Here is a 25063-nt window from a genome sequence, read left to right as displayed (position 1 = left end):
CTACTTAGATCTTTTTTTTTTTTTTTAAACTCTTATCAGTCATTAGCACAACTCTACCAGAAGTTAAAACCAGGAGTAGCTGGGAGGCTGGAAGGCCTTAAGATGCACTGATTCCATCTTTTATAAGATGGGATCCATTAGCAGATGAACAACTATGACCCTAATGAAGTTGTTATTACTTAAGGAAGGCTGGCAGTACGAGTGCCTTGGTGTTGCCCTCTTTTGGCACAGATATGGTAATGGGCTCCTAAAAAGTCAAGGAGTCTTTTCAGAGGTTCAAAGGGCTGTGGGAATTCATTTCTCCTTAGTGCGATGTGATTTGGGCATTTCCAGGTGAAATTGTGAAGTTGCCAGAGTATGTATAACTTAGCTTTCTTCCTTTTTCTCCTATTTGGAGTTGCTATCTTTGGCCTTTATCTGTTTGATGGCCTTTCTTCCACTGAGTATGATCTTTCCATTGGCTTCTTATGCTTTATAACGCAATCATCTAGTGTCCAGAGTGAATTTGCTAATGTTATGATAGTTGCAATTCGTTATTCACTTACTTGTGCTTGAAATACGTTGTTTAAATCCTCAATCGACTCTGTGAAGCAAGTACCCATATTACAGATAAAGAAATGGAAGCCTGGGAAGAGTTTACCCCAACAAACACAGCCGCAAAATGGTACAGCTGAGCTTCTAACTCAGATGTGATTCCAGAGATTATGCTAGGCTATGCAGGCTTTCATGGGAACTAGGCTTTCCTATACCCAGTGTTCACTGTTCTCTTCAAATGGCCAAGATCAGAACTTTAAGGACAAGAAGGGAGATGTTTATGAAAGGGAGGCCTGTACTTGCCCTTTAAATCATGCAATCTAATCTATACATTTCCTCCTTCCACTTTTCTCCCTCTGGGTACCTTTCTTTTTCCTGTCCCTCTATTCCCTCCATCTTCTCCCTTGCATTCCTCCCATCTTACTTCCTCCTTTCTTTCTTCTCACTCACGTTCCCCTCTGTCCTCCTCCCTCATTCCTTTAAATTTCTGGGAGGTAATATAGCATAGCAGTCCAGACAACGACTCTGGAACCAGATAGGCTGGGTTGAAATTCTAACTCTACTGCTTAATAGCTGCATTCATTTGGGCATATAATTTCTTTTCTATATGCCTCAGTTTCCTTTTCTGTAGATGGAGATAAAATATCCTTTTGTCCTAAAAATAGGACAAAAGACTGTCATTATGAAGATTAAATGACTATAAAGCACCTGGCACATAGTAAGCACTCAATGACTGGTAGCTATTATTATTGGTTCAGCTTTTATAATTAAAAATAGATGTTACATTTATGTGGTACAAAATTCAAAAGAAACAAGTCTGTAACAGTGAAAAACTCTCTCTCATCTCTGTCTTCCAGATACCAGTTGCCCTCCTCAGAGGTAATTAATGTTACCACATCCTTGTGTATCCTAGCAAAATTATTCTATGCACATGTAAGCAACAGTGTAAAGTTACTGCATCCTTCTTTCCCACAAATAGTGGTGATAGATAATAACACCCTACACTACTGTATCCTTTTTTTTTTTTTTTTTTTCATTCCTTTTTGGCACTTTTTAAAACTGAGATAAAATTCACCCTTTTAAGGTATACAATTCAGTGCTTTATAGTATATTTGTAAGATTGTACAACCATCACCACTCTCTAATTCCAGAACATTTTTATCACCGCAAAAAGGAACTCCGGTCCCATTAGCAGTCACTTCCCATTTCCCCTTCCCTCAATCTTTGTTAACCACTAATATAATTTCTGGCTTTAAAGATTGGCCTATTCTGGACATTTCATTTAAATGGAATTATAATATATGGCCTTTTCTTTCAGTTAGCTTAATGTTTTCAAGGCTCATTTATGGTGTAGGATTACTTCTTATGGCCAGGTAACATTCCAATGTACCACCTTGTAGCACACGATGCCACGTTTTGTTTATCTGTTCATCAGTTGGTGGACATTTAGGTTGTTTCCAGTTTTTAACGATTGCTATAAATAATGCTATGGTAAACATTCATGTACAAGTTTTTGTGTGAACATAGGCTTTCAGTTCTCTTGAGTACATACCTATCTGGGCATTCCCAGGAATTATCAGGTCATACAGAAATTCTGTGTGAGCTTTTTGAGGAACTGTCAAACGTATTCACGAAGGCCACTGTGCCATTTTACGTTTTCACCAGCAATGATTGAGGCTTCCAATTTTCCACAGCCTAGACAACATTTATAGCTATTCCAGTGGGTGTGAAGTAGTATCTTATGATTTTGATTGTATTTCCTTAGTAACTAATGATGTTGAGCATCTTTTCATGAGCCTACTGGACACTAGTATGTCTTCTTGGAGAATGTCTATTCAAATTATATGCCCATTTTTTAGTTGGGGTTTTGCCTTTCATTGCTGAGTTTTATGAGTTTTTAAAATATATCCTGCATGCTAGATCCTTATTGGATTTGATTTGAAAATATTTTCTCCAATTCTGTGATTTGTCGTTCCACTTTCATGATGGAATCATTTTGCAACACAGAAGTTTTTTAGTTTTGATGAAGTCAATGTATGTATATTTTTCTTTGGATCCTTGTGCTTTAAGTGTCATATCTAAGAAACTATCAGCTAATCTGAGCCCACAAAGATTTACTCATGTTTTCTTCTAGGAGAGAAAAATTGACTTTTTTTGTTTTAGCTTTTACATGTAGGTCTTTGATTTATTTTGAGATAATTTTTGTATATCATGTGAGGTCATGTTACAAAATCATGCTTTTGCATGTGGCTATTTAGTTGTTTTTTATTTTTTAAAAAAAACAAACACCATTTGTTTTTTTAAAAAAAATATTCTTTCACTCATTGATTGTCTTGATACCCTTGTTGAAAATCAGTTGATCTTAAATGAATGGGTTTATTTCTGGCCTCTCCATTTATACTACTGGTCTGTATGTCTATCCTTATGCCAGTACCATATGGTCTTGATCACTGCAGCTTTATAGTAAGTTTTACAATTAGGAAGTATAAATCCTTCAATTTTACTCTTCTTTTGCAAGATTTTTTTTTTTTTTGCTATTCTGGGTCCTTTACATTTACATATGAATTTTAGGATTGGCTCATCGATTTCTGCCAAAAGGACAACTGTAATTTTGATAGGGATTGCATCAAATCTATACATTAATTTGGGAAGAATTGCCATCTTAACAATACTAAGTCCTCTGATCCATGAAACTCTGATATCTTTTCCATATATTTAGGTCTTCTTTAATTTCTTTCAATAATGTTTTGTCATTTTAATGTACAAATATTACACTTCTTTTGTTACATTTGTACCTAAATATCATATTCTTCTCGGTACTATTATAAATGGAATTGTTTTCTAAATTTCATTTTTGGATTGTTCATTGTAAGTATACATAAAAATACAACTGATTCTGTGTATATTTATTTTTCTTTTTTTCTCAGACAAGTTAGAGAATGTGTATTGATTTTGCATCCTGAAACTTTGCTGAACTTACTAGCTCTAAGTTTTTTTTTGTAGATTTCTTAAGATTTTACATATGCAAGATCATGTCATCTGAAAATAGATGGTTTTCTTTCTTTCTAATCTGGAATCCTTTTATTTCTTTTCTTTGCCTAATTTCTCTTTCTTAGAACCTTTAGTACAGTGTTGAATAAATGTGGCTAAGAGTGAATATTCCAGTCTTGTTCCCAATCTTGTGGGGGAAACTTTCAGTCTTTCACCTTTAAGTGTGTTATATGCTTTTGATAGATGCCCTTTATCATCTTGAGGAAATTCCCTTCTATTCCTAGTTTGTTAAGTATTTTTGACATGATATGGTGTCAGATTTTGCCAAATGTTTTTTATGCATCTGTGAGGTGACCATGTGGTTTTTGTCCTTTGTTCTGTTAATATGACATAACATCATATTGACTGATTTTTATGTGTGAAATCAATTTTGCATTCCTGGGATAAATCCCACTTTTTCATGGTGTATAATACTTTCTATTTGTCACTGTATTCTATTTGCTAGTATTTTGTTGAAGATTTTTAGATCGCTATTGATAAAGGATGTTGCTTTGTAGTGTTTTGCTTTGTTTTGTTTTCTTCTGATTTCTTTTTCCAGTTTTTGGATTAAGGTAATACTGGGCTCATAGAATGAGTTCGGAAGAATTCCCTTCTCAATTATTTTCTGCAAGAGTTTGTAAAGGGTAGGTTTTAAAATTCTTTAAATATTTGTTAGCATTCACCAGTGAAGCCATCTGGGCCTGGGCTTCTCGTTGTGAGAAGTTTTTTGATTACTAATTTAACCTCTCTACTTGTTATAGATCTATTCAGATGTTTATGTCTACTTGAGTCAGTTTCAGTAATTCGTTTCTTTCTAGGAATTTGTTCATTTCACCTAGGTTATCTTAATTTATTGATATATAATTGCTCATAGTATTCCTCTATAACACATTTTTATTTCTTAATGTCAGTAGTTCTCCCTCCAGTTTCATTCTTTATTTTAATCATTTGAGTCTTTTTTTTTTTCTTGCTAGTCTAGCTAAAGGTTTATCAATTTTGTTGATATTTTCAAAGAACCAACTCTTGGTTTTGTTGATATTTCTCTATTATTTTTCTGTTCTCTATTTCATTTCATTCATTTCTGTTCTAATTTTTGTTATTTTCTTCCTTCTGTTACCTTTGAGTTTAACTTGCTCTTCTTTCTAGTTGTTTCAGGTAAGAGATTAGGTTGCTGATTTGAGATCATCTTCTTTAATGTAGGTCATTAAAGCTGTAAGTTTCATTCTAAGCACTGATTTTTCTGCAGCCCATAAGTTTTGGTGTGTTGTATTTATATTTTTATTTATCTTACAGTGTTTTTAATTTCCCTTGTGATTTCTTCTTTAACACAGCTGTCATTTAGCCTTATGTTGTTTAATTTCTACATATTTATAAATTTTCAAAATTTACCTCCGTTATTAATTTCTAATTTTATTCCATTATGGTAAGAGAACATACTTTGTATAATTTCAATCCTTTTAAATTTATGGATACTTGTTTATGGTCTAACATATAGATCATATATTAGACCATAATATATGTAGAATGCACATTCCTCTCATGTGTACATGCAGCATTCTCTAGGATACTCTAGGATATTAGAGAAGGCTGCGTGTACACATGAGAGGAATGTGTATTCTACTGCTGTTAGGTGGAGTGTTTTATAAATGTCTGTTAGGTCTAGTTGATTTACAGAGTTGTTCATGTCTACTGTTTCCTCACTGATTTTCTGTCTACTTGTTCTGTCCATTATTGAAAGTGAGATATTAAAGTCTCCAACTATTACTGTTTAATTTTCTATTTCTTTCTTTAATTCTGTCCATTTTTGCCTTGCATATTTTGAAACCCTATAGCTAGGTGCATATATATTTATAATTGTTGTATCTTCTTGATGGATTAACCTTCTTATCATTATAAGATGTCCTTTTTGTCTCTAATAACAATTTTAATCTTAACTGTATTTTGTCTGATATTCATATAGTCATTTCAGCTCTCTTTAGCTAGTTTTCATGGTGTATGTTTTTACATTCTTTCACTTTCAATCTAAATTTTTTCTATCTAATTTTTTTTTCAATCTAAATTTTTTCTCCTATAGGCAACATTTAGTTGGATCATGTGTTTTTAATCCATTCTGCTAATTTCTGCCTTTTAATTGGAATGTTTAATTCATTTACATTTATGTAATTACTATAAAGTTAGATTTATGCCTGCCATTTTATTTGTTTTCTATTTGTCTTATGTCTTTTTTCCTCTCTTCATCAACTACCTTTCTGTTGTGCTAAAGAGATAATGTTAACTTTAGATTTATAATTAGTACTCTATGAAGTTCTCTTTTAAATGAGATAGGGAGAAAGACAGTTTTCTTCAGTAAACATTCCCTGTATTGACACAAGCCTTTGGTTAATTTCCAGATTTTTTTTTGAGACAGCGTCTTGCTCTGTCACCCAGGCTGGAGTGCAGTGGCATGATCTTGGCTCACTGCAGCCTCCACTGCCTCGTTCAAGCAATTCTTCTGCCTCAGCCTCCTGAATAGCTGGGACTACAGGTATGCACTACCACACCTCGCTAAGTTTTGTGTTTTTAGTAGAGATGAGGTTTCACCATATTTGCCAGGCTGGTCTCAAACTCCTGACCTCAGGTGATCCATCTGCCCCAGCCTCCCAAAGTGCTGGGATTACAGGTGTGAGCCACCACGCCCAGCCTTCTTGTTGCTTTTTGGAGGAGAGAATTTTCAAAGGTTCTTAATCTACCATGTATCAGTTTTAATGTATGAGTTCTTTTATGGCTTCTGAGTTTGGTGTCATTCTTTAAGGGGCTTTTTTCTCTCTAAAATTATTTTAACTATTCCTCAACAGTCTTTCAACTATCTTTTAGGTCAACTTTATCAAAATAGTATTTGCATATAGGAAAATGCACCCATTTAAGTGATAGGTTTTGACAAATATATATATATATATCTGTAATCATTAGCACAATCATGATAGAGAACATTTCAACCAAAAAAGTTGTTTCACTTCCCTTTGTCATCATTCCCATTTCATCAGTACTCCCAGCTTCAGTACTAAATACTCTCATTATTTTTTTAATTGTCTTTATTTCTCCTTTGTCATTTCTTATTTCACTTTTCTTAAGTTGCCTAACAGTGTCTCTTTAATTTCATTTTATTTTAAAGAATTCCATCTTTTATGTATTAGTTATATCATTTTTCTCTTTTAAAATTAACTATTTGAGTAAGATGCTTAATTGTTAAAGAGTGTGAATTTTCCTCTGAGCACTTCTCTAACTGAATTCTAAAGGTTCTGATATGAGGAGGTCATCTCACCATGTTGCCTGCATTTACCTTACTTTATATTGAATATATTTCTTATTATAAAATTTAGAATGGCACTATTTTCATCTTAGAAGTTACTTTTACAACTATGACTTTAGTTGGTATTCATAGACTTCCTACCATGATCAATGATGGAAATTTTATATTTCCTCTTCCCCACCACTCAATTGATTATGTTATTTTTCTCAGTATTTTCCTTTGTACTCAAAAGTAAAAATGTACTTTTTACTTCTGTCATATTCTAAAAAGTTCTAAATATATTCTGACCATGGTGAGTTTTTCCAGAGGGTTCTTTTTATTCTCTATTCTGCCCTTCTTTCTGCCACTTCCGCTTTCTGGCAGTCCCTCATCATTAGCTGATTGGTGGACAAATTAGAGCCCAGGGCACACCACTTGTTCTTTCTCCTGAGGTGCCTAGGTCAAGCTTAGGACCCCTCCAGATGGTGAAAACCTCTTTATGCCTAGCTGTTTGTGATTGTAGCAAGACTGGGTTACTGAGCATTTTAGCACAATGTGGGCAAATGCATACATCCCTCAGTATCTGTGGGGGATTAGTTCTAAAACCCCTGTGGATACCAAAATCCATGAATGCCCAAGTCCCTTGTACAAAATGGTGTAGTATTTGCATATAACCACACATCTCATACACTTTAAATCATCTCTACATTAAAATACCTAATACATTATAAATGTTATGTAAACAGTTGTTATACTGTATTGTATAGGGAATAATGACAAGGAAAAAAGTCTACGTGTTAAATGCAGACATAACCATTTTTTTCTAATATTTAAAGAAATATTTAATCTAATATTTAAAGAAATATCTAATTTTTTTCTAATATTTTTTATCCACATTTGCTTAAATCTGTGAATGCAGAACCCATGAGTATGGATGGATTACTGTATTTTCAAATAGAACAGTTTCAGCAGAAGAAATTCTGGCAAGTCCTTAAAGGTTCTTTCACCCCCAGCCTGGACTGGCTTTCATTTATACTTGACCATGGCCATACCCTTACCATTCCCTTTTCCATCCCCTCAGCTCATTTCTCCGCTGGGCCTTTCTCAGGCTCCAGAGTTTAGACCAAAGAAAACAGTCTACCAGATGGCCACCTAGTTAAGAGACAGCCAGCTCTGGTAAGACTGATGCCTGTAAAGGTCTTCTGGTGTTTGAAAATCCTTTGTCCTGCCAGGGAACAGACTTGGTGTCTATTTTCATTTCTGTCCTTATTCCTATTTCTTTTCAGTCCCATTTCTCACACACCATTTGTTCTGGGTCTCTTTTAACCATCATTAACCTAACACCACCCCCACGCCATCACATGTTGTCACATCATGTCACTTATTCATAAGGTGCAGAGCAGAAAGGAGAAGACCTTCTTTGACTCAAGCAAATGAATCTATACTATACGAGAGAAGCAAAAAATACTTTTGAAGAAGACTTTTCAGTGTCTCTTGAATCAAATTCATTATAGTGTTCTGACCAGGGAAGGAAACCATTTCCCCACTGAGAGACGAGATCATACAGCACAAAATTTAGACCAGAGTCTTTTCAGTTCACAGGCCAAGCAATCAGTCAAACTTGGACAGTTTCCTTTCCCATTCAGCCATTAAGAGTTTGCACATCATTGTTAGGGTTTATTTAGCCCAGCATGTAATGGCAGAAGAACCAGTGGGAGAGTGGGTGGCAGGGAGTTTTTCCCCAAGACATCTCAGTAGTATTTGAGCATCACTTTCCCTGTCAGTAAAGTCAGGACATTGGATTCTATCTTAAAGTCCCTGCTCAGATAACCTAAGGATCCTAGGGCATGAGCTGGCTGGCTGGATGCACAGAACCCCCAGGGATGGTCCTCACGAGTTTACATTGCGATGAGCAGCTTAGCTGGATGGAGTCTGATTGTTAGGTGGATTCTGGGCTGGCCCACAGGAGGCCCCTCCACCTTTGTCCCCTCCTGGGAAGATTACTGTGGCATATGTCACAGGCTTGGAGCTGACCAGGACCTTAGGAGGTAGTGGGGGCAATGAGGATGGGACTGGGGGTGAAGGTTTGTCTGATGTGGGATCAAGAGGTAGGCTGGCATAGGTGATATCGTCAAATGAAGGTGGTGAGTCAAGCCTAACATATGGTACATCCGAAGGCAATTCAGCAGCCAGTCCAGAGTCACTGACGTGATGGACCACTGAGGAGGGATTCTGTAACAAAAGCAGGCAAATCAGGAATGCCTCCCTCTGCCCCAGAACTCCCTTTGGTGGGAAGCCCAGGACCACACTAGATCTATCTCTTGAGTCCTGAGTACGTCAGTGGGCAAGAAGGCTTCATTTTGAAGATTTTCAAGCCCCAAGTTTTTCCCCAAATCTGGGAAGGTGGGATGCCAAGGGAGACCATTAGTGTCAAGTTTACAGCATTTAGGAAGAGGGTTTGAACCTCAACTAGGTCCCAGTCCTTTCTCCACCCCGTCATCCTAGGACCTCTCAGTGAGTATGATGAATGGAAGGTCTGGGGAATTTGGCCGTGGGCCTGCAGAGGCCTCTTACCATGCCTGAAACTCTGCTGCTCAGGAATCGGCCACAGACACCAAGCCTGTTCCCTGGCAGGACAGACAACAGCAGCATAGTCTGCCTCTGGGGCTGGCTCAGAGCCCTTCCCTCATTCCCTTCCTTCAGAAGCCTCTGAAATCTCCTCACTACTGCAGACTCACCATCCCTGTTCCCACCACCAAACCTTTACCCCTTCCATCTCCCCAGCCTGCTGTAAATCTCCCCACCCATTTACTGCTTCCAGAGCTCCCTTCCACCCACCTCAGCGCTCAGCCTACCTCCTAAAACCCTTTCTCTACCTTCTCCAATGCCCTTCCTCCCACTGCATTGCCCTACCCCTTCCAATTCCTGTCTTTCCATAGGCCTGCTCCCACTGAATCGCCTTCCCTCCCCTCCATCCCTCAGCCCTGGGAATTCTAGGGTATGGGGGTCTTGAGACTTAAGCCCAGACAAATCCGTTTGTAGGGGGATTGGACCTAGACTCCTGGCCTCATCTACACAACTGGTTGATAAAGGAATGGTAGGGCCAGGCTGGGCTAGGAAGAGAGACAGCCACCTACCTTTTTTCCTCTTGGCCATCACAGCAAACAGCACAACCGCAGCCACCAGCAGGCCTAACAGGAGCACAGCACCCCAGATCAAAGGGATGCTGAGGAACAGAGAGGGATAGGCAGGCTTAGACCTGAGGCCTATGGGGAACTGCTGGCCAGGAGCCCTGGAGCAGTGACAGAAGGGTCACATTCTTGGTTGGGAGAGGTAGATGGAATGGAATGAGGATGGCTGACTGAGGCAGGGAAGAAGAGGAATGCATTAAGATATCCTGGCCGATGATTCACCAGCATGAAGGGACCATGGCTGAACCAGGACAGAGAAGTGTGTGTGTGTGTGTGTGCGCACGCGCGTGTGTGTGTGGTCTGTCCAGAAGCTCCCGAGATGTGGGGAGAATCATAAACTTTCCCCTTTGATCTAGTTTGGAGCTCTAAACAAGTTATTATCTCCTCCACCACCCCTCTCCTGGCCTCCCAAATCCAATCTTTTCAGTACCTCTTCTCATCCTGGCGGGGTTCCAAAGGGTTGGCACTGCCTGCAGGGTCTGAGAATGCATTCTCAGACAGGCTGCCAAGCTTATGGGTCTCTTCTTCCTCCTCTGTCAGGCCAGGAACACAGTCAAAAGGAAACATTTAATGAGTGCATGCCCATTGTGGGCAGGCTTCAATATCCTGTTGAGGTCTGAGGGACTGGAGGAGTGGAGCCAAGGCAGGAGAGGTCCCCAGGAAGGAACTCAGAAAGGGGAGGCTGGGATGTTCCTTAGGGGCCTGTCATTCCACAGGTCAGGAAATGACACTTTTTGTCTTTACCTGGTTGTGACTATCTCCACTTTTCCCTCTACCACCAGCTCCCCCCATCTTCCCGCTGCATTTCTTCCCTTTTACCTGCTCCACCCCTCACCCCTCTGGCCTTATCAAGCTGTTCAGTCTATGTAAAAAACACCCGCTGGGTGATTTATACAGACCACTCCTTCCCACCCCAGAATAGGTTTCTCCAACTCTCATCCTCAATGGTGACCTAGCTCCTGGCTCTCATGGGTCTCAAATGGGGCCTCCTCACATACCTGCAACACTGCAACCCTGCAACCCCACCCCAAGTTCTGCCCTCCAGACTGAAGAAAATCTGGGTGGGTGCTCATGTGATGCAACATTAACAAACTGACCCTCCCTGAGAGCCTTGCTGGGATCCTGAGACTTGGTTTGAGGACAAGGCTTCTGTCACCCCTGTGATGTGTTTGACCTCTGGCTGCAGGACTTGGGGTTGGTTTCTCTGGGCCTGGAGACTTGTCTTAGGAACCAGGGCAGTCCTTTCAGACCTACTGAAATGGGGCCTTGCCTTGTTCTTGAGAGAGTCATCCTTCCTATTCCCCATCCTATGCCACACCAGGAACTGGGGCTGCTGTGGCACATGTCCTGCCCTCCTGGTGCCTATTGGGCCACCTATGACCACCTTCTCTGAAGCTAAATGCTCACCTGAGCTGCAGGCCATATCATCTCTGGATGCCATGCTCCACCTGCCTGCCTGAACATCATCCTCCACAGCACCTGCCCCATGGCAGCAAGTTGGGGCTCCAGGTCCCTGTCTCCCTGATTCTCCTCTCAGGGAGTCTTATCTTGTCACAATTTGCTTTTTAGTGAGTTAGAACCTGAATTTAGTAACTCAGAGTGTCAAGGAATGAGGAGGGCAAAGAATGACAAAGATTGACAATATAGAATATAAAACAATAACCACAGGCTTGAGATGAGAAGAATTCTCATGACAACTTAGTCTACCCTCTTACTGAGAGGGAAAAAACAAGGGAAGGGGCCAGGCATGGTGGCTTATGCCTATAATCCCAGCACTTTGGGAGGCCAAGGTGTGCGGATCATTTGAGGTCAGGAGTTCAAGACCAGCCTGGCCAACATGATGAAACCCTGTCTCTACTAAAAATACAAAAATTATCCAGGTGTGGTGGCGGGCACCTGTGGACCTAGCTACTCAGGAGGCTGAGACACAAGAATCGCTTGAACCCAGGAGGCCAAGGTTGCAGCGAGCTGAGATAGTACCACTGCACTCCAACCTGGGCAACAGAGCAAGACTCTGTCTCAAACAAACAAAAACAAGGGAAGGGAAAATGCTCTACTTAATTTTATTATTTGGGGATTGGGCATAAACTCTTGAGAAAAAGAAGACCTAAAAGTGAAAACATGGCCAGTATCCATAAAAGAAAAAGAGAGGTCATCTGTGCTTCAGGTAGCTGGCTATTTTCCCTCTAGAACCTTTATTTTTAGATAGAACATACTATCTTTCTAAAAAAAAAAAAGAAAAAAGAAAACTTTTTAATATTTTAAAATTTTACTTTAATAAATGCTTACATACTAGAAAAGTTACGGGCTGTGGAAATGAAACCTGCAAAAATAGTGTTTTTAACACTGAAAATAGGGTCAAGAACGTTGGCTTAAAATATTAACGACACTTTTCCCATTTTTAAAATGAAAGGAGTTGAAGTAGTTCGGGCACTGAATGTACATACTTGTAGGTGAGACATACTAGATGCCCTGTGAAGACTTATAAAATTAAGTAAGGCATGAATTCCATAATTTTTAAGCCATCAAGCCCGCTTTTACAGGAATAAAACACTGGAAGCTACAAAAATTACTTCTGGTTAGTACACTCAGATTCAACATTGTTTAAAACATTTCTAAGTAAAAAATAAGTTAGCATCAAGCGTGTTGAACATGCTGGAAGAAGAGACCAAGTCCCCGGGGTGGGAAGGCCATGCCTTCCTGTGGGGCAGCGCACTAGTGTGGGAGGGGGAGGGGAATGGTTTTCAGCTGATTTATCTCAGGCTTCCCACCCAGTTGAGTTTCCGCTCCCTGCAGAGCTGTCAAGAGGATATCTCCTCGGAATGCCTCCTCTCCAACTCCTCAAGAACCCAAGAGCCCTGGCAATAGATGGGGGTGGGGAGGGTAGGTCCAAGGGGTGGTAGCTGGCCTAGGGTAACTCACCTGGGGGCAGTATGTTCAGTGAGACTCTGTGCAAAATCTGGGGCCCCTTGGCCCCCTCCACCATGCAGCCATACTCGCCAGCATCCTCCTCCTGCAAGGTAACCATTTCCACCTGCAGCAGGCCTCCACCCAGGTCGGTGAGAAATGTACGCCTGCTCGCTGGAGCTCTGCGATCCACAGCTGAGGACACCAGGGGCTGGCACCCCTCCGGCGAGAACCGACACCACAGCTTCTGAGCCTTGACATCCTGGAGCTTATAGTGGCACTGCACAAGAATGGAGCTTCCCACAGTTGCCTGCAGCACCTCGGGGAGACTTCCAACTATGCCCTGACCTGGGGAAGGAAATGGGGTGGGAATGTTGGGCAGGAGCTGGGAGCACCTCCCAGCCCAGCTGCAGGCATGGGTGTGGCATTCACAAGAACACGCTACTCCTGGGCATGGGGCTGAGCATATGGGGCCCGGAGCTGCAGCTCCTTCTGAACCTTACCTTCTAGTCCCAGGAGCAGCAGCAAGAGCATGTTGGGGCCCATGGCTGGGCAGAGAAATGTCAACTCCTGGGCTTGCCTGGGCACTGAGACAGCATTCCCCCGAGGGCAGGAAACATCTGCCTCAGACAGTCACGTGGGGTTCTCAGTGACCATGGGGTGGGAGGCAGAGACTGGTGGGCACCTCCAGGGGTGGGGAAAGGGAGCTCTTCCAAGCCCTGGTTGGCTCAGTGCTCAGGAACTACCCCGAGGGTAGGGGTGGGCAAAATAGGGTGAGAAGACCCAAAGAAAGCCAGAAGCCTGTGGGGGCTGGGGCTCAGCTAAAGAGTGAGAGGGGAGGAGAATTGTGACAACTGGAGGGTAAGAGGAAAGGTGATCTTCAGGATCTTCCTAATACAGAATCTGAGGGTGCACAGCTGTGGCGGAAGGTAGAGTACCCTGCACCTCACCCAAGGCCATTCTTACTCTCAGTTCTGCAGGAGTGCCCCACCGCCACCCAGGCTTTCAAGAGGTTATCCTTGCATGCGGCACAACCTCAAACAGGAAGTTTCACCTTGATCCTGTGCCCCAGACTGGGTCTTTCTTCATTTATTGTCCTGGACACTCTAGACCTTTTCCATCGGGATCCACTTTCTTCAGTTCTTGGAAACAAATTCTTTCTTTGATATTTACATGTCCATTTTCTTCTTCCCCTCCATTTTTCTGCAACTCTTTAACTAGTTGGTTATTAAATGTCATGTCTCTTTTTTATATGTGTTCATCTAATTTTTATATCTTTTCTCTCTCATTTTCCATCTTTTTGTCTGTTTTGTGCTGCCTTCAAGGAGATTTTCTCATTTTTCTTCCATCTCTTCTATGATTGTCTTTTAAATGTTATTTTTAAAATATTTTTAATTTGTAAGACAAGATACTTCTTATTCTTGGAGCATTTTTCAATTCTAGCATACTATTTTTGTTTCATGAATGCTCTATCTTCTCTGCTGGAAGACAATTCTTCACGAATATTTTCACATTGCCGCATGTTCTAGTCCTTCTGCGCAAAGGGCACTGGCCAAGCTTTGCTGAAGGGTGATTGAATAGCAAACATGCGTTCAGTGCAACATGCAGAGATCTGCTAGCATTCTTCCTCTTGTTCACCGGAAATTTGTTTACATTCCAGAGTAAAGGTTTCTCTCTCTCTCTTCCCCCCGCCCCCTACCTTCTCTCTCTTTCCCAGAGAGGAAGATATACCAGATTCTCTATATAAACTCCAAGTCTCATAATTTGGGGGTTTCTCTCCTGTGATGCAAACTCATAGCCTGCACAGGAAGCATGTGGCTCTCATTCATGTTGCCCTCTGGAATTGGGCTCAGGGAACTGGAACAAAATGTGAGTCATAAACCTAATAAACTATCTGACCTCAGACACAGGGAAAGCACCAGTGGTCAAAGAGACTGCAGCAGCTTGGGATGGGCAGGAGGGGTGCATTGCCCTAATCTACAGGGCAAGACCTAGAAAAGGGCCTGGAAAGGTCATTCCCCCTCACTCCCATTTCCTCCCTTCTCTCCTTATTTTTTCCTCTTTTTGCTTCCTTCCTTTGGGAACAAGGGAGTGAGGAAAGGAAAACTGGGAGCAGAAGCCTGAGAAAGCCAGTTAATGTGTTAAGCTGGGCCTCGTGGAAGTGACCAACTTCCCTGTGAAGTAGAAGTGAAGATTGGGTGACCAACTTTCTCTTTTGCTTGGGACTGAGGGGCTTCTTGGGACATGGAACTTTCTCTGCAAAAACTGAAAAAGTCCTGAACAAAGCAGGACAGAGTCACTCTAGTTGGTGATGTGTTTACGTCTTGCCAATGCATATCAGGCTTTCTTTGATTTTCTTACAAGAAAGTTATTTTCACACTAACAAACCACCTGGGCATGTTGTGTGAAGAGGGAAACTATATTCAACACTGAACTAGGTGTTGAATATGGTCCATTGCTGGGTGATAGGACAGAGGTGACCAGGCAAGATCCTGGCCTTCATGGAGGCATCGTGTTGTTGGGCATTAGATAGAGGAAACTAGTGTTTATTGAGGACCTACTATGTGCCTGGCCAAGGACCTTCACAAATGTTCTTTTTTTCTTTCTTTCTTTCTTTCTTTTTTTTCTTTTGAGAGAGAGTCTCACTCTGTCACTCAGGCTGGAGTGCAGTGGCACAATCTTAGCTCACTGCAACCTCCACCTCGTAGGTTCAGGCAATTCTCTGCCTTAGCCCCCCAAGTAGCTGGGACTACAGGCATGCACCACCATACCTGGCTTTTTATTTTTATTTTTGGGGGGAGGGGTAGGGATAGGGTTTTGCCATATTCGCCAGGCTGATCTCGAACTCCTGGCCTCAAATAATCTGCCCCCCTCAGCCTCCCAAAGTGCTGATATTACAGGCATGAGTCACCACATCCGGCCACAGATGTTATTTCTTTCAACCTCACAAAAACTGTGCAAAGCAGGGGAAGTGGTTGTTTCGTTAATTTATTTCTACAAGTGAGGACACTGAGGTCTAGAGGGATTGAGGAACTTGCCTAAGGTGTCTTAGTAGAAAGCAGGGTTGAAATTTGAGGCCAAATGGCCTCACTCCCCTTCAGTCCAGGGTGATCCCAGAGAATCTGAGGCAGAGGTGCCCGTGGTGATTCCAATCCAGAGGTGGGTGTCTCTAACACAGCAGAGAAGGAAAGAGAAAGGCCAAGCTCCCATGAGAAAAGCCTGACTCTAGGCTGGGGCTGATGGCAGCCATTGTGCTCCAGCACCAGGCAGGCCCCAGGGAGCCTCCCAGGCCATTTCATCAGCATTGGTGCCCACAACTGGGGCAGGAGGTAGGTGGAGAAGGCGCAATTTGGGCTCGGCTCATTCTTGGTGTCTATACTGTGCCCTGGATCTATAGAAAGCGGAGCACTGCCCCAGGACACAATGGGGGAGTTGAATGTGCCCCTGAGCCAGGGAGGCCATGGGAATACAGATTGGAACAGAATCCCAGGGCTCTAGGGCAGGAGCCAGTGGAGCAGCTTATATGGAGAGTGGACAAGGCAGGGTTGGGGCACAGCTGGGACCAGGAGAGTGATGTGTTGAAGGGAGGCTGGTACATGAGGACTGTGCCAGGGGCTTCATCCTTGTGATTAAAAACCTCAGGCCAGGTGCAGTGGCTCACACCTGTCATCCCAGCACTTTGGGAGGCCGAGGCAGGTGGATCACAAAGTCAAGAGATCGAGACCATCCTGGCCAACATGGTGAAACCCCATGGTATTTTTAGTCTCTACTAAAAATACAAAAAAATTATTATACTTTAAGTTCTGGCGTACATGTGCAGAATATGCAGGTTTGTAGTTCTCATGGGATCTGATGGTTTTATAAGCAATGGCTTCTCCATGCTCTCTCTCTCTTTCCTGCTGCCTTGTGAAGAAGGTGCCTGCTTGCCTTTCACCTTCCACCATGATTGTAAGTTTCCTGAGGCCTCTCCAGCCATGCAAAACTGTGAGTCAATTAAAGCTCTTTCCTTCATTAAAAAAAAAAAATATATATATATATATATATATATATATATAATTAGGTCGGCATGGTGGTGCACGCCTGCAGTCCCAGCTACTTGGGAGACTGAGGCAGGAAAATTGCTTGAACCCAAGAAGCAGAGGTTGCAGTGAGCTGAGATCATGCCATTGCACTCCAGCCTGGTGATAGAGTGAGAAACTGTCTCAAAAAAAAAAAAAAAAAAACCTCAGGTGCCCAAGCCCAGGTTAGGTGGCAAGGGGCAGCCATCTGAGCTGTGGCCACAGGGGCTCCTGGGAATCCCCTTCTCTGGGGCTCAGTCCAGAGAGCCTGAGAATATGGCCAACTCACTTCCTCTTTTCCCTGCAGCTCACCCTCAGGGGAGTCTCCTCCCAGTTTCCCCCTGACTCTTGGCCTGGCTGGTGTGTGTGCTGGAGACAGGAGGTCGCTCCGGCTGCCCTGGCTGTCCTCTTGGCCCTGAATACTTCTCCCCGTGATGGCTTCATGGTTCAGTTCCTTGCCTCCTTCAGGTGTTCCTCAAATGGTACCTTTTGGCTGCCGCATTTAAGATGGCATCATCCCCTGTCCCTCCTGCACATCCATACTTCTAAACCTGCTTCATGTTAATTTTTTCCTCAGAACTTTTGCCCTCTGACAGGCTATCAGATTTACTGTGTACATGGTCTGTCCCCTCTCCTTCCATGAAAAGTGAGCTCTGTGTGGACAGAACTCTCACCTGTTTTGTTCACTGTTGTATTTCCAGTGCTCAGAATAGTACCCGCCACAGACTAGTTGCTCAAACTAATACTTGTTGAATAAATAAGTATGAGTGAGTCAGAGGAAAGAGCACCTTGAACACCAAGTGAAATTTGGACTTCCAGGCTCTACTGGGGATTTTGGGTGCGTTCCTTTCCCTTGTTGAGCCTCCGTTTCCCTTCTATATGATGCAGGGCTTGAACCGTCAGCTCCTAGTTTGATACACTGTGCTTTATCAAATGTGATATGCTATATTTAACAAGCCCTTGTCATTTCTCCAAAAGGGAAGTGGCATGATGAAAACAGAGTTCTAAGGAAATGAATGGGTGAGTGTGCCAGGATTTGACCTTGGTGGGGGAACAGAGTCAGCTGGAGGGGGGCTTTGGGGCAGGGAGGCCCCATAAGCCAAGGGAAGCTGATAACGAGGGTGAACGCTGGAGAGGAGAGCAGAGGAAGACTGGATGCTAGAGAAATCCCAGAGGAGGAGGCAGGACTTGGCAATCAGATCTAGGGAGGGAGGAGAGAAGAAAAAAACTGGCCGACTGGAACCTGTGAGAATGGAGGGATGTGGTACCCTACGGTCCTGGGCCTCAAGGAGTGCGGTCTCTTATCTTTTTCTCATCCAAATTTATTTTCCTACCCCTGTAGAAGAAAATGAGACTTTCATGAAGCCCAAAACTATCCAGTTAAATATGACAGTCTTGGATTTATTTATGAGTGTTTAATGTCCAACGCCCAGAAATTGTCGGGTGATCTTACCACCTCCCCTCTCCCTCAACCTGTCCTTGCTTCCGGGGTCCAGGAGAAGCAGGGTTCAGGCAGAGTAGCCTCTTGCCAGAGCAGAAGAACAAGGAGTCCTGGTGGCCAAGTGGCAGGTGTGCAGGCTGGGCTGGTCCCTGGTGGGACTTCTGGAGTTTTCCTCCCGTCCTCTTCCTTCACCTGTCTCTCAGCCCTGCAATAGTTCAAGGACTCATGCGGCCCCTCTCAGTGCCACCTCCCATCCCTGCCCAGTCCACCCTCAATGGCTGTGCTCTCCAAGCTCACCTGGCAGAGTTTGGAGCTGGTGCCCTGGGTCATAGCCACAGTCCGGTTCACTGAGTGGATGTGTCCCTAGCTTCTGCCCGTGCCAGGCTGCAACCCAGAGGGCGCTGGCTGCTAGAATCTTGATGAGAAAGATGCAGGCCAGGAGGAGAAGGATGGAAGTGGGTGGGAAGGGGATTTCTTCTTCCAAGAGGCTCCTTGGAGAGACAAGGAAGGCAGGTGGGAGCCTTGAGATGGCCTACAGACTAGAATCTTCTCTCAGGAAATGGGGAGAAACCAGGAGCTTCTAGGAGCTCAGCACACTTCCCCACCCAGCACCATCCCTGGGAAAGGCCTTTTTGGGGGCTTTGGGGGCCCATAGTCAAGAGACTTGAGTTCTAAGCATACTCTGTCACTAACTTGCTGAGTGCACTTAAACACATCACCTTCCCTCAGTGAGTGGTTTTCTTCTGTACATAGCAGTAATACCATGGTGTGTGTGTGTGTGTGTGTGTGTGTGTGTGTGTGTGTGTGTGTGTATACATGTGTGCTTACATGGTTATATAAGCAAGTTTAAATATCCGTACACAGGCATGGACCAGTCAGAACTGATTCTGGTCCTACCAAAGAAGCAGAGATTTGGGGGTCCTCGCTTTGTACTAAAGTACTAAAACTTTCATCGTTGCTGAATTATGGGGATGTCTGGAAGCTGCCAGGGAGGGGTGGGAGCTGCTATTCAGGAGTCTTAGAGCAGCCACTCTTTACCTACCATTATGGAAGTCTTCCAATAAACGAACAACTGACACAGTCACACTAACTAACTAACACGTAGCAGCTGGCTGGAGGGATATTTAGGTAAGGCACATCCAGGGTCCTTCACGCTCCAATTGCCTGGTAATTTGTAGTTCAGGATGTCCAGCCTCCACCCCCTGTCAGGCTCTGCAGGGTGAAAGTCTCCCCACGGGTTTTAGGAAAGACCCATCACTTTACCTGGAGATGCTGTGCTCCACATGGACGTCCTCGAAGCTCTCAGACTCCCCGGGGACCCAGAGATCTCCAGCGTCCTGGTGATCCAGGGGGTCTATGGGAAGCAGAGCCATGAGCCTCCAGCCCCTTCCTCCTCGAGGCGAGGGGAGAACTTTGGTGGGAGAACCCTTATGGATGGGGCGAGGTCCCCTGGGCTCTGGTGCTGTGTGGATCAAGTCATTAAGCTTCATAAGCCTCAATTTCCCCACTTATAAAGTGGGCAGTTCGGAACACTTCCTTAATAGCAGGATTGCCAGGATTCCATGAAGGCACCTCTGTGCAGTGTCTAGCACCTCATCGGAGCTCATTAACTGCAACATCCCCAACCTTCCACACAAGGGCTGAGAAGGGCAAATGCAATCCTGAATGTACTTGAATATCCTGTGTAAACTGTCAAGCTGTCTACGCGAGCTATGGGTTATTAATTTTTCTGTCTCCCTCTTGGGAGCTGGCTAGGGAGTTTACCACCCTTAGAAAAGTGGTGGAGGTGGGGTTTGCGTCTAGGGCCGGTAGTCTCCCCTGGCCTCCCCACATTAGGCGAATATCACTCCTGACCTCATTTCCATGGTAAAGAGCCATACTGGGGAAGGGGTTGGAAAAGAGGAGATTCAGAAAAGGCCTCTGCAGCCCCAGATCTGTTCTATGGGTCACAGTTGTGTTCTGGAGACTCAAGCAGATCTTCCTGGATGGTGGTCCCTGCACAAAGCTCGGGGGTGTGGGAAGGAGACACCCTGGCTCACCTACCCACACCTGGAATGACAGTCCCAAGACAGTTCAGTAGCAGGAGGCTCAGGGCAAATGACACACCCTGCCCCAGGCCCCCAAAACTCACGGGAACCCTGTGGGGCAGCAGGACACACACCACCCTCTCCATTCAAAGGTGAGAGAACGGAGGTTCAGAGAAGTGAAGCACATTGCCCAGCACAAGCAAGTGCTCCTTTCTAGGGGTGATTTTCTGCACCAGGTTGCTGCTTAACTTTTGTTGATAGGGCCATTGGTTGGTTGAGAATAAATTAATCTCCTCCACTGGTTGGTTGGGAATAAATTAATCTCCTCCTCCTCCTTAAGGACCTCCTCTCATGTTCGCATGCTAACTGGATGGAGATGGAGAAAGCTGTTTGGGGAAGCAGGGCCAAGGCCAGGCTGGCTCACAGAGTGTCTTAATGCAAAGTAGAGAAAGGTACCCTTTTGGCAGGTGATGCAGCTCTGCACCAGAAAGCACAGCGTGGCGAAAGGAGTTTGGGGTGGATTTCGACCCCCTTTGTGCAGTAAGCAACCTGCACAATGATCCTTGGTAGCCCTGAGTGGGGAGATGAGACCCACACAATGGGTTTTCCCAGGATCCCTGAGAGTCCAGAGGGTGATTCTGCACACAGACACCCAAAACATGAGGCCTGGAACAGGGGCAGGCCAGAGAGGCAGCCACTGCCCACTCACCTTCCAGCACCTCCACCAGCACCCTCCTGAGGGTGTCAGCCTCACTGCCATGGAGGATCTGGCACTGGTAGAGGCCTGCGTCGTGGGGTTGTAGATTCCGCAACGTAATGGTGAGAGTGCCACCCAGGGTATCGTCTGTGATGACTGTGCTCCCATTCCGCCTCCTCAGGAAGGACAGCAGCCACAAGTTATGCGTGCTGACCACACGATGGCATGGGCCCTTCTCGCCCAGCTGGCGGCACCAGGACTTGCGCCTCCCCCAGTGCTTCATGGAGTCATAGGGGCAGGACACCTGCAGGGACTGGCCCGCCACACCCTGGAACACTGTGGTGTTGTGGGCTCCGGACAGCTCTGGGGAGGAGACATTCATTCACTTCTTCATTTACCAAATACGCATTGAATACCTGCTCTGTGCAGTGACCTAAACAGACAAAAATTCTGCCCGGAAGGAGCTTAGGTTCTTATACAAGTTGGGAGCAGGTGGCACAGCCCAGGCATGTGTTCGTGGGAAATCGGGAACCAGGAAACCTGGGATCTGGGTTTGATTTTCTCATTATTGGGCTTGCTGGGCCTCTTTGGAGAAGTAACTGACCCTGTCTGGGCCTATTCTGGAGACACTTGGTCTTAAGGCCCCCTCTAGTTCTGTTCTCCACACCTGTTTGCTGTCATATGGGACTACGACCTTTCAGCCTGGGGCTGGCTGGGCATGCACTCCCTGCCCTGCCACTCTTGCTTGCTCTGCAACCGCCCACGTTGGTACCGACTTTCCTGACCTTTAGCTGCCAGCTTCCCTATTTCTGTGGCTTTGTTCCCCTTTCAGGAAGGACCCGTCTCAGAGATATTTTGGGGGAGACATGAGACTGCTATTTTGGAAACCCTCCTTAGGGCGGGGGAGACGGGCTTAGAGCACCAGGCTACTGCTGGGGTGGGGGCTGTAGCAGAAGCCCCCAGAGCCCTCTGCTGTGACTTCTCCTCTCTTGGTCCTCCGTTGCCTGCCATCTTCAATCATTACTGTGACAGAGGCTTAAAAGATAGCACTGGGGAGCTGGTGGCCTGTCTTCTGAAACTAGAGAGACGAGATGGGCTGTGGCCCTTTCCCACCTCACCACCTCCTATTCACACCTCAGGACTCCACCTTCCCCTCCCCTCCCCTCCCCATCTAGGAAGCTGCAGGAACAAGACTTCATTTGACACCATCTCTCTTCTTGCCCAGGTTTGTCCAGTGCTCTGGGGGAGCAAAAGGTACACTTCCCTCAGTGGGAAGAAACAGTTGTTTACAAAAATCTGGTGTGTCAATTTCCCCCAACTCAGTGACAGAAATCTCCAGGCCCCTCACCTCCCATCAAGAGCTGAGGACAAGAGTACCTTCAGAGCAGAGGAGAGAGTGCCCCAAAGATTCAGATGAACGTCCTAAGGTTCTTTCCTCCTTTATAATTGTAGGGGCTCATAATTAGTGGCTTTTAATTTCAGAGACTATTACCAGTGCCAGTGCCCCCCAAAGCTTTCCCCAACTGCCAGCTAGTGCCTGGGATGCCACGGTTAGCACTCCTTCCCTCCCAATGCAACCAGAGCCCACCAGCCCCTTACATGTCCACAGGCAGGAAGAGTCTGGGGCTGGGTTTTGATATGGGGTAGGGAAGGAGGGTGTGAAGAATATGGGCAGAGTGGGGAGGAGAGGAGTGCAGAACAGGACACTCAGGCATACCAAGGACTGCCACCTCCTTCATAATTCCTCCCAGGGCCCGCCACCTGCTCCCCAACCACATGCTCAAAGTGAGGAAAGAAGGCATCACAGGGCATGGAGGGGGTCCTACCTGTGACAAAGAGTAAGATGAGAAGCCGGAGAGGCCCCATGCCACCCTTTCTCAGCCAAGGGAAGATGCAGAGTGCCTTGTGCAAGATCTCGTCTTTCCCTTGAACTGCAGAAAAGAGAGGATCAGGCATGTCAGATGCTGCCCACAGGAACTGGGCTTCTGGGGATTGAGCAATAGTCAGGACTGGGGTCTGGAGGCGGTGCAGGGTGGGAAAGGAGGGGGAGGAGGAGTTGGTCATTGCAGCCCTGGCAGAAGGAGGCTGAGTCTCCCAGATCTCTGAGAAGCCAGCCCACCCTCCTGCTGGTGCCAGCCAGGGTGGCCCCCAGATGGCTGGGGCTTATAAGGCCGTGCACTGCTCAGTTTCCTTGCAGAGCCTAGCCCAGGGATCACAATCCTCACGGCTGTATTCTACCAGCCGCAATGCCCGCCATCTTCTGGTTTCAGCCTGCAAGAGTTGGAGAACAGCTGTGCCCTCAGAAGCCAGAACATTCACCCAGCCCCTCTTAGTTCTTTCCCCCAGGGCTGTCATTCCTGTAGTGTGGCAGCAGTTAAGTACACAGCTCTGGAGCCAGGCTTCCTCACTTTCTGGGTGTGTAACCACCCATCCAAAATCCACCTGTGTCTCAGTTCCCTGATCCGTACAGTGGGAATAATGATAGTGCAAAGGATTATCAGGAACACCACATGGGTTCCTACAGGTAAAGTGCTTTCCAGTAAGGCCTGACATACAGCATTCAACGAATATAAAGTATTACCATTATCCTAGTTACCAGGGAAAAGGGAAAAGGGAATTGGGCTGTCCATAAGACAGAGAATTTTCTCTTCCACTTGGAATTTTCTGCTCCAGTTTCGCCTTCTTGGAACTGTTGGGTGTCTCTTGTGTGCACATTTTCACACTGGCATTTATTTTGTGCACACACATGCTCGAACTCCTGATCATCCAACAGGATGGGATAGGATATTTCCCAGAGTACTGGGAGTAGGGTGTGTTTTTCTAAAGGTGCACATTCCCATGAAGGGTGATCCAAGCATGGGGACCCACATGTGCTAAGGTACGAAGGTGTGAAATGGTCCAGTGCATCAGGGATTGGCTAGGGGAGGCTTGAGGCAATTCTAAGGGTAGGAAATTGAGTTGCTGGGAGTGGCAGCAGAAGAGGATGGAGAAAACTGCAGGGGCCTGTGGATTGTCAGGGTCTACTTTAGTTTCCTGCAAATGCTCACTTATTTGTTCTTTTATTCATTTATTTACTCATATTTACTGTGCATCTACCTTACAGACAGGGAATGTGTTTGGAGATAGGAATTCACAGGAAGGAGAAGACAGGCCTCCACCCAGAGGGCCAAGCCTTGCCCAGCCTTGCTTCAAGGGCCTGGGGGCTGAAGTCTGAAGCTACCTGAAGATCACTCTGCAGGTACTCTTCTAGGGTCTTTATCTAGAAGTCAGGTTTATTGGCCCATAATTTATATTTACAAAAATTTACCCCATTTAGATGTCTAGTTGTATGAATTTTGACTAACTCGGACATCTGTGCAATGGCCACCACAATCTCCATGTCTATGTAACACAACACCACAATATAGAAGGTTTCGTTCAGCTCAAGCGAGAGCCCTCGTGCCCGTTTTAGCCAGTCTCTTTCTTTCCAGTCCAAGGCCTGGCAAGTGCTGATCTGGCATCCGTTTCTGCAGCTTCCTGCCCTTCCTAAAATGTCATAGACATGGAATCATACAGTACGTAGCCTCTTGGGTCAGTCTTCATTCACTCATCAGAATAAATTCAGCTTGCATCAAGTTGTGCTTCTCAAGAATTGATTCGTTTTTATTGCTAAACCGTCTTTCATTCTATGGTTGAACCACAAGTAGGGTATTCATTCCCCTCTGACGGACATTTGGGTTGTTTTTAGTTTGGGACAATTATGAATAAAGCCACTATAAACATTCATGCACATATATTTTGTGTGGACATATGTTTCTATTTCCCTGGGATAAAATCCTAAGAATGGGAGTGCTGGGTCACATGTAAGTGTATGTTTAAGTCCACAAAAGCTGCCAAAGTCCTTTTCAGAGGCTGTACCATTTTTACATCC

The 25063-nt window shown here is 44.8% G+C and overlaps 2 protein-coding genes across 4 annotated transcripts; both read right to left on the bottom strand.

Moving 5' to 3' along the window:
- Positions 1-8406: 8406 nt before the first annotated feature.
- TREML1 (triggering receptor expressed on myeloid cells like 1) lies at positions 8407-13587 on the bottom strand. Of its 2 annotated transcripts, XM_017511750.2 has the most exons (6): positions 13434-13587; positions 12946-13278; positions 10454-10556; positions 9970-10058; positions 9407-9459; positions 8407-9064 (listed from the first exon to the last, which is right to left on the bottom strand). In XM_017511750.2, exons 1-6 carry the CDS (start codon positions 13474-13476, stop codon positions 8750-8752), a joined length of 936 nt encoding a protein of 311 aa, XP_017367239.1. In that variant the 5' UTR covers positions 13477-13587; the 3' UTR covers positions 8407-8749. The 2 variants fall into 2 exon arrangements, with proteins under 2 accessions (XP_017367239.1, XP_017367240.1); XM_017511751.2 differs by lacking the exon at positions 9407-9459.
- Positions 13588-18361: 4774 nt separating this feature from the next.
- Positions 18362-23173, bottom strand: TREM2 (triggering receptor expressed on myeloid cells 2). Of its 2 annotated transcripts, XM_017511736.2 has the most exons (5): positions 22980-23158; positions 21166-21516; positions 19693-19783; positions 18727-18920; positions 18362-18634 (listed from the first exon to the last, which is right to left on the bottom strand). In XM_017511736.2, exons 1-5 carry the CDS (start codon positions 23107-23109, stop codon positions 18618-18620), a joined length of 783 nt encoding a protein of 260 aa, XP_017367225.1. In that variant the 5' UTR covers positions 23110-23158; the 3' UTR covers positions 18362-18617. The 2 variants fall into 2 exon arrangements, with proteins under 2 accessions (XP_017367225.1, XP_017367226.1); XM_017511737.2 differs by lacking the exon at positions 18727-18920 and having other exon boundaries at positions 18364-18634; positions 22980-23173.
- Between the last annotated feature and the right edge of the window lie 1890 nt (positions 23174-25063).

Source organism: Cebus imitator, unplaced genomic scaffold (genome assembly GCF_001604975.1).
Source record: "Cebus imitator isolate Cc_AM_T3 unplaced genomic scaffold, Cebus_imitator-1.0 Scaffold451, whole genome shotgun sequence".
NCBI lineage: Eukaryota > Metazoa > Chordata > Mammalia > Primates > Cebidae > Cebus > Cebus imitator.
This window is presented reverse-complemented; position numbering and strand designations above follow the sequence as displayed.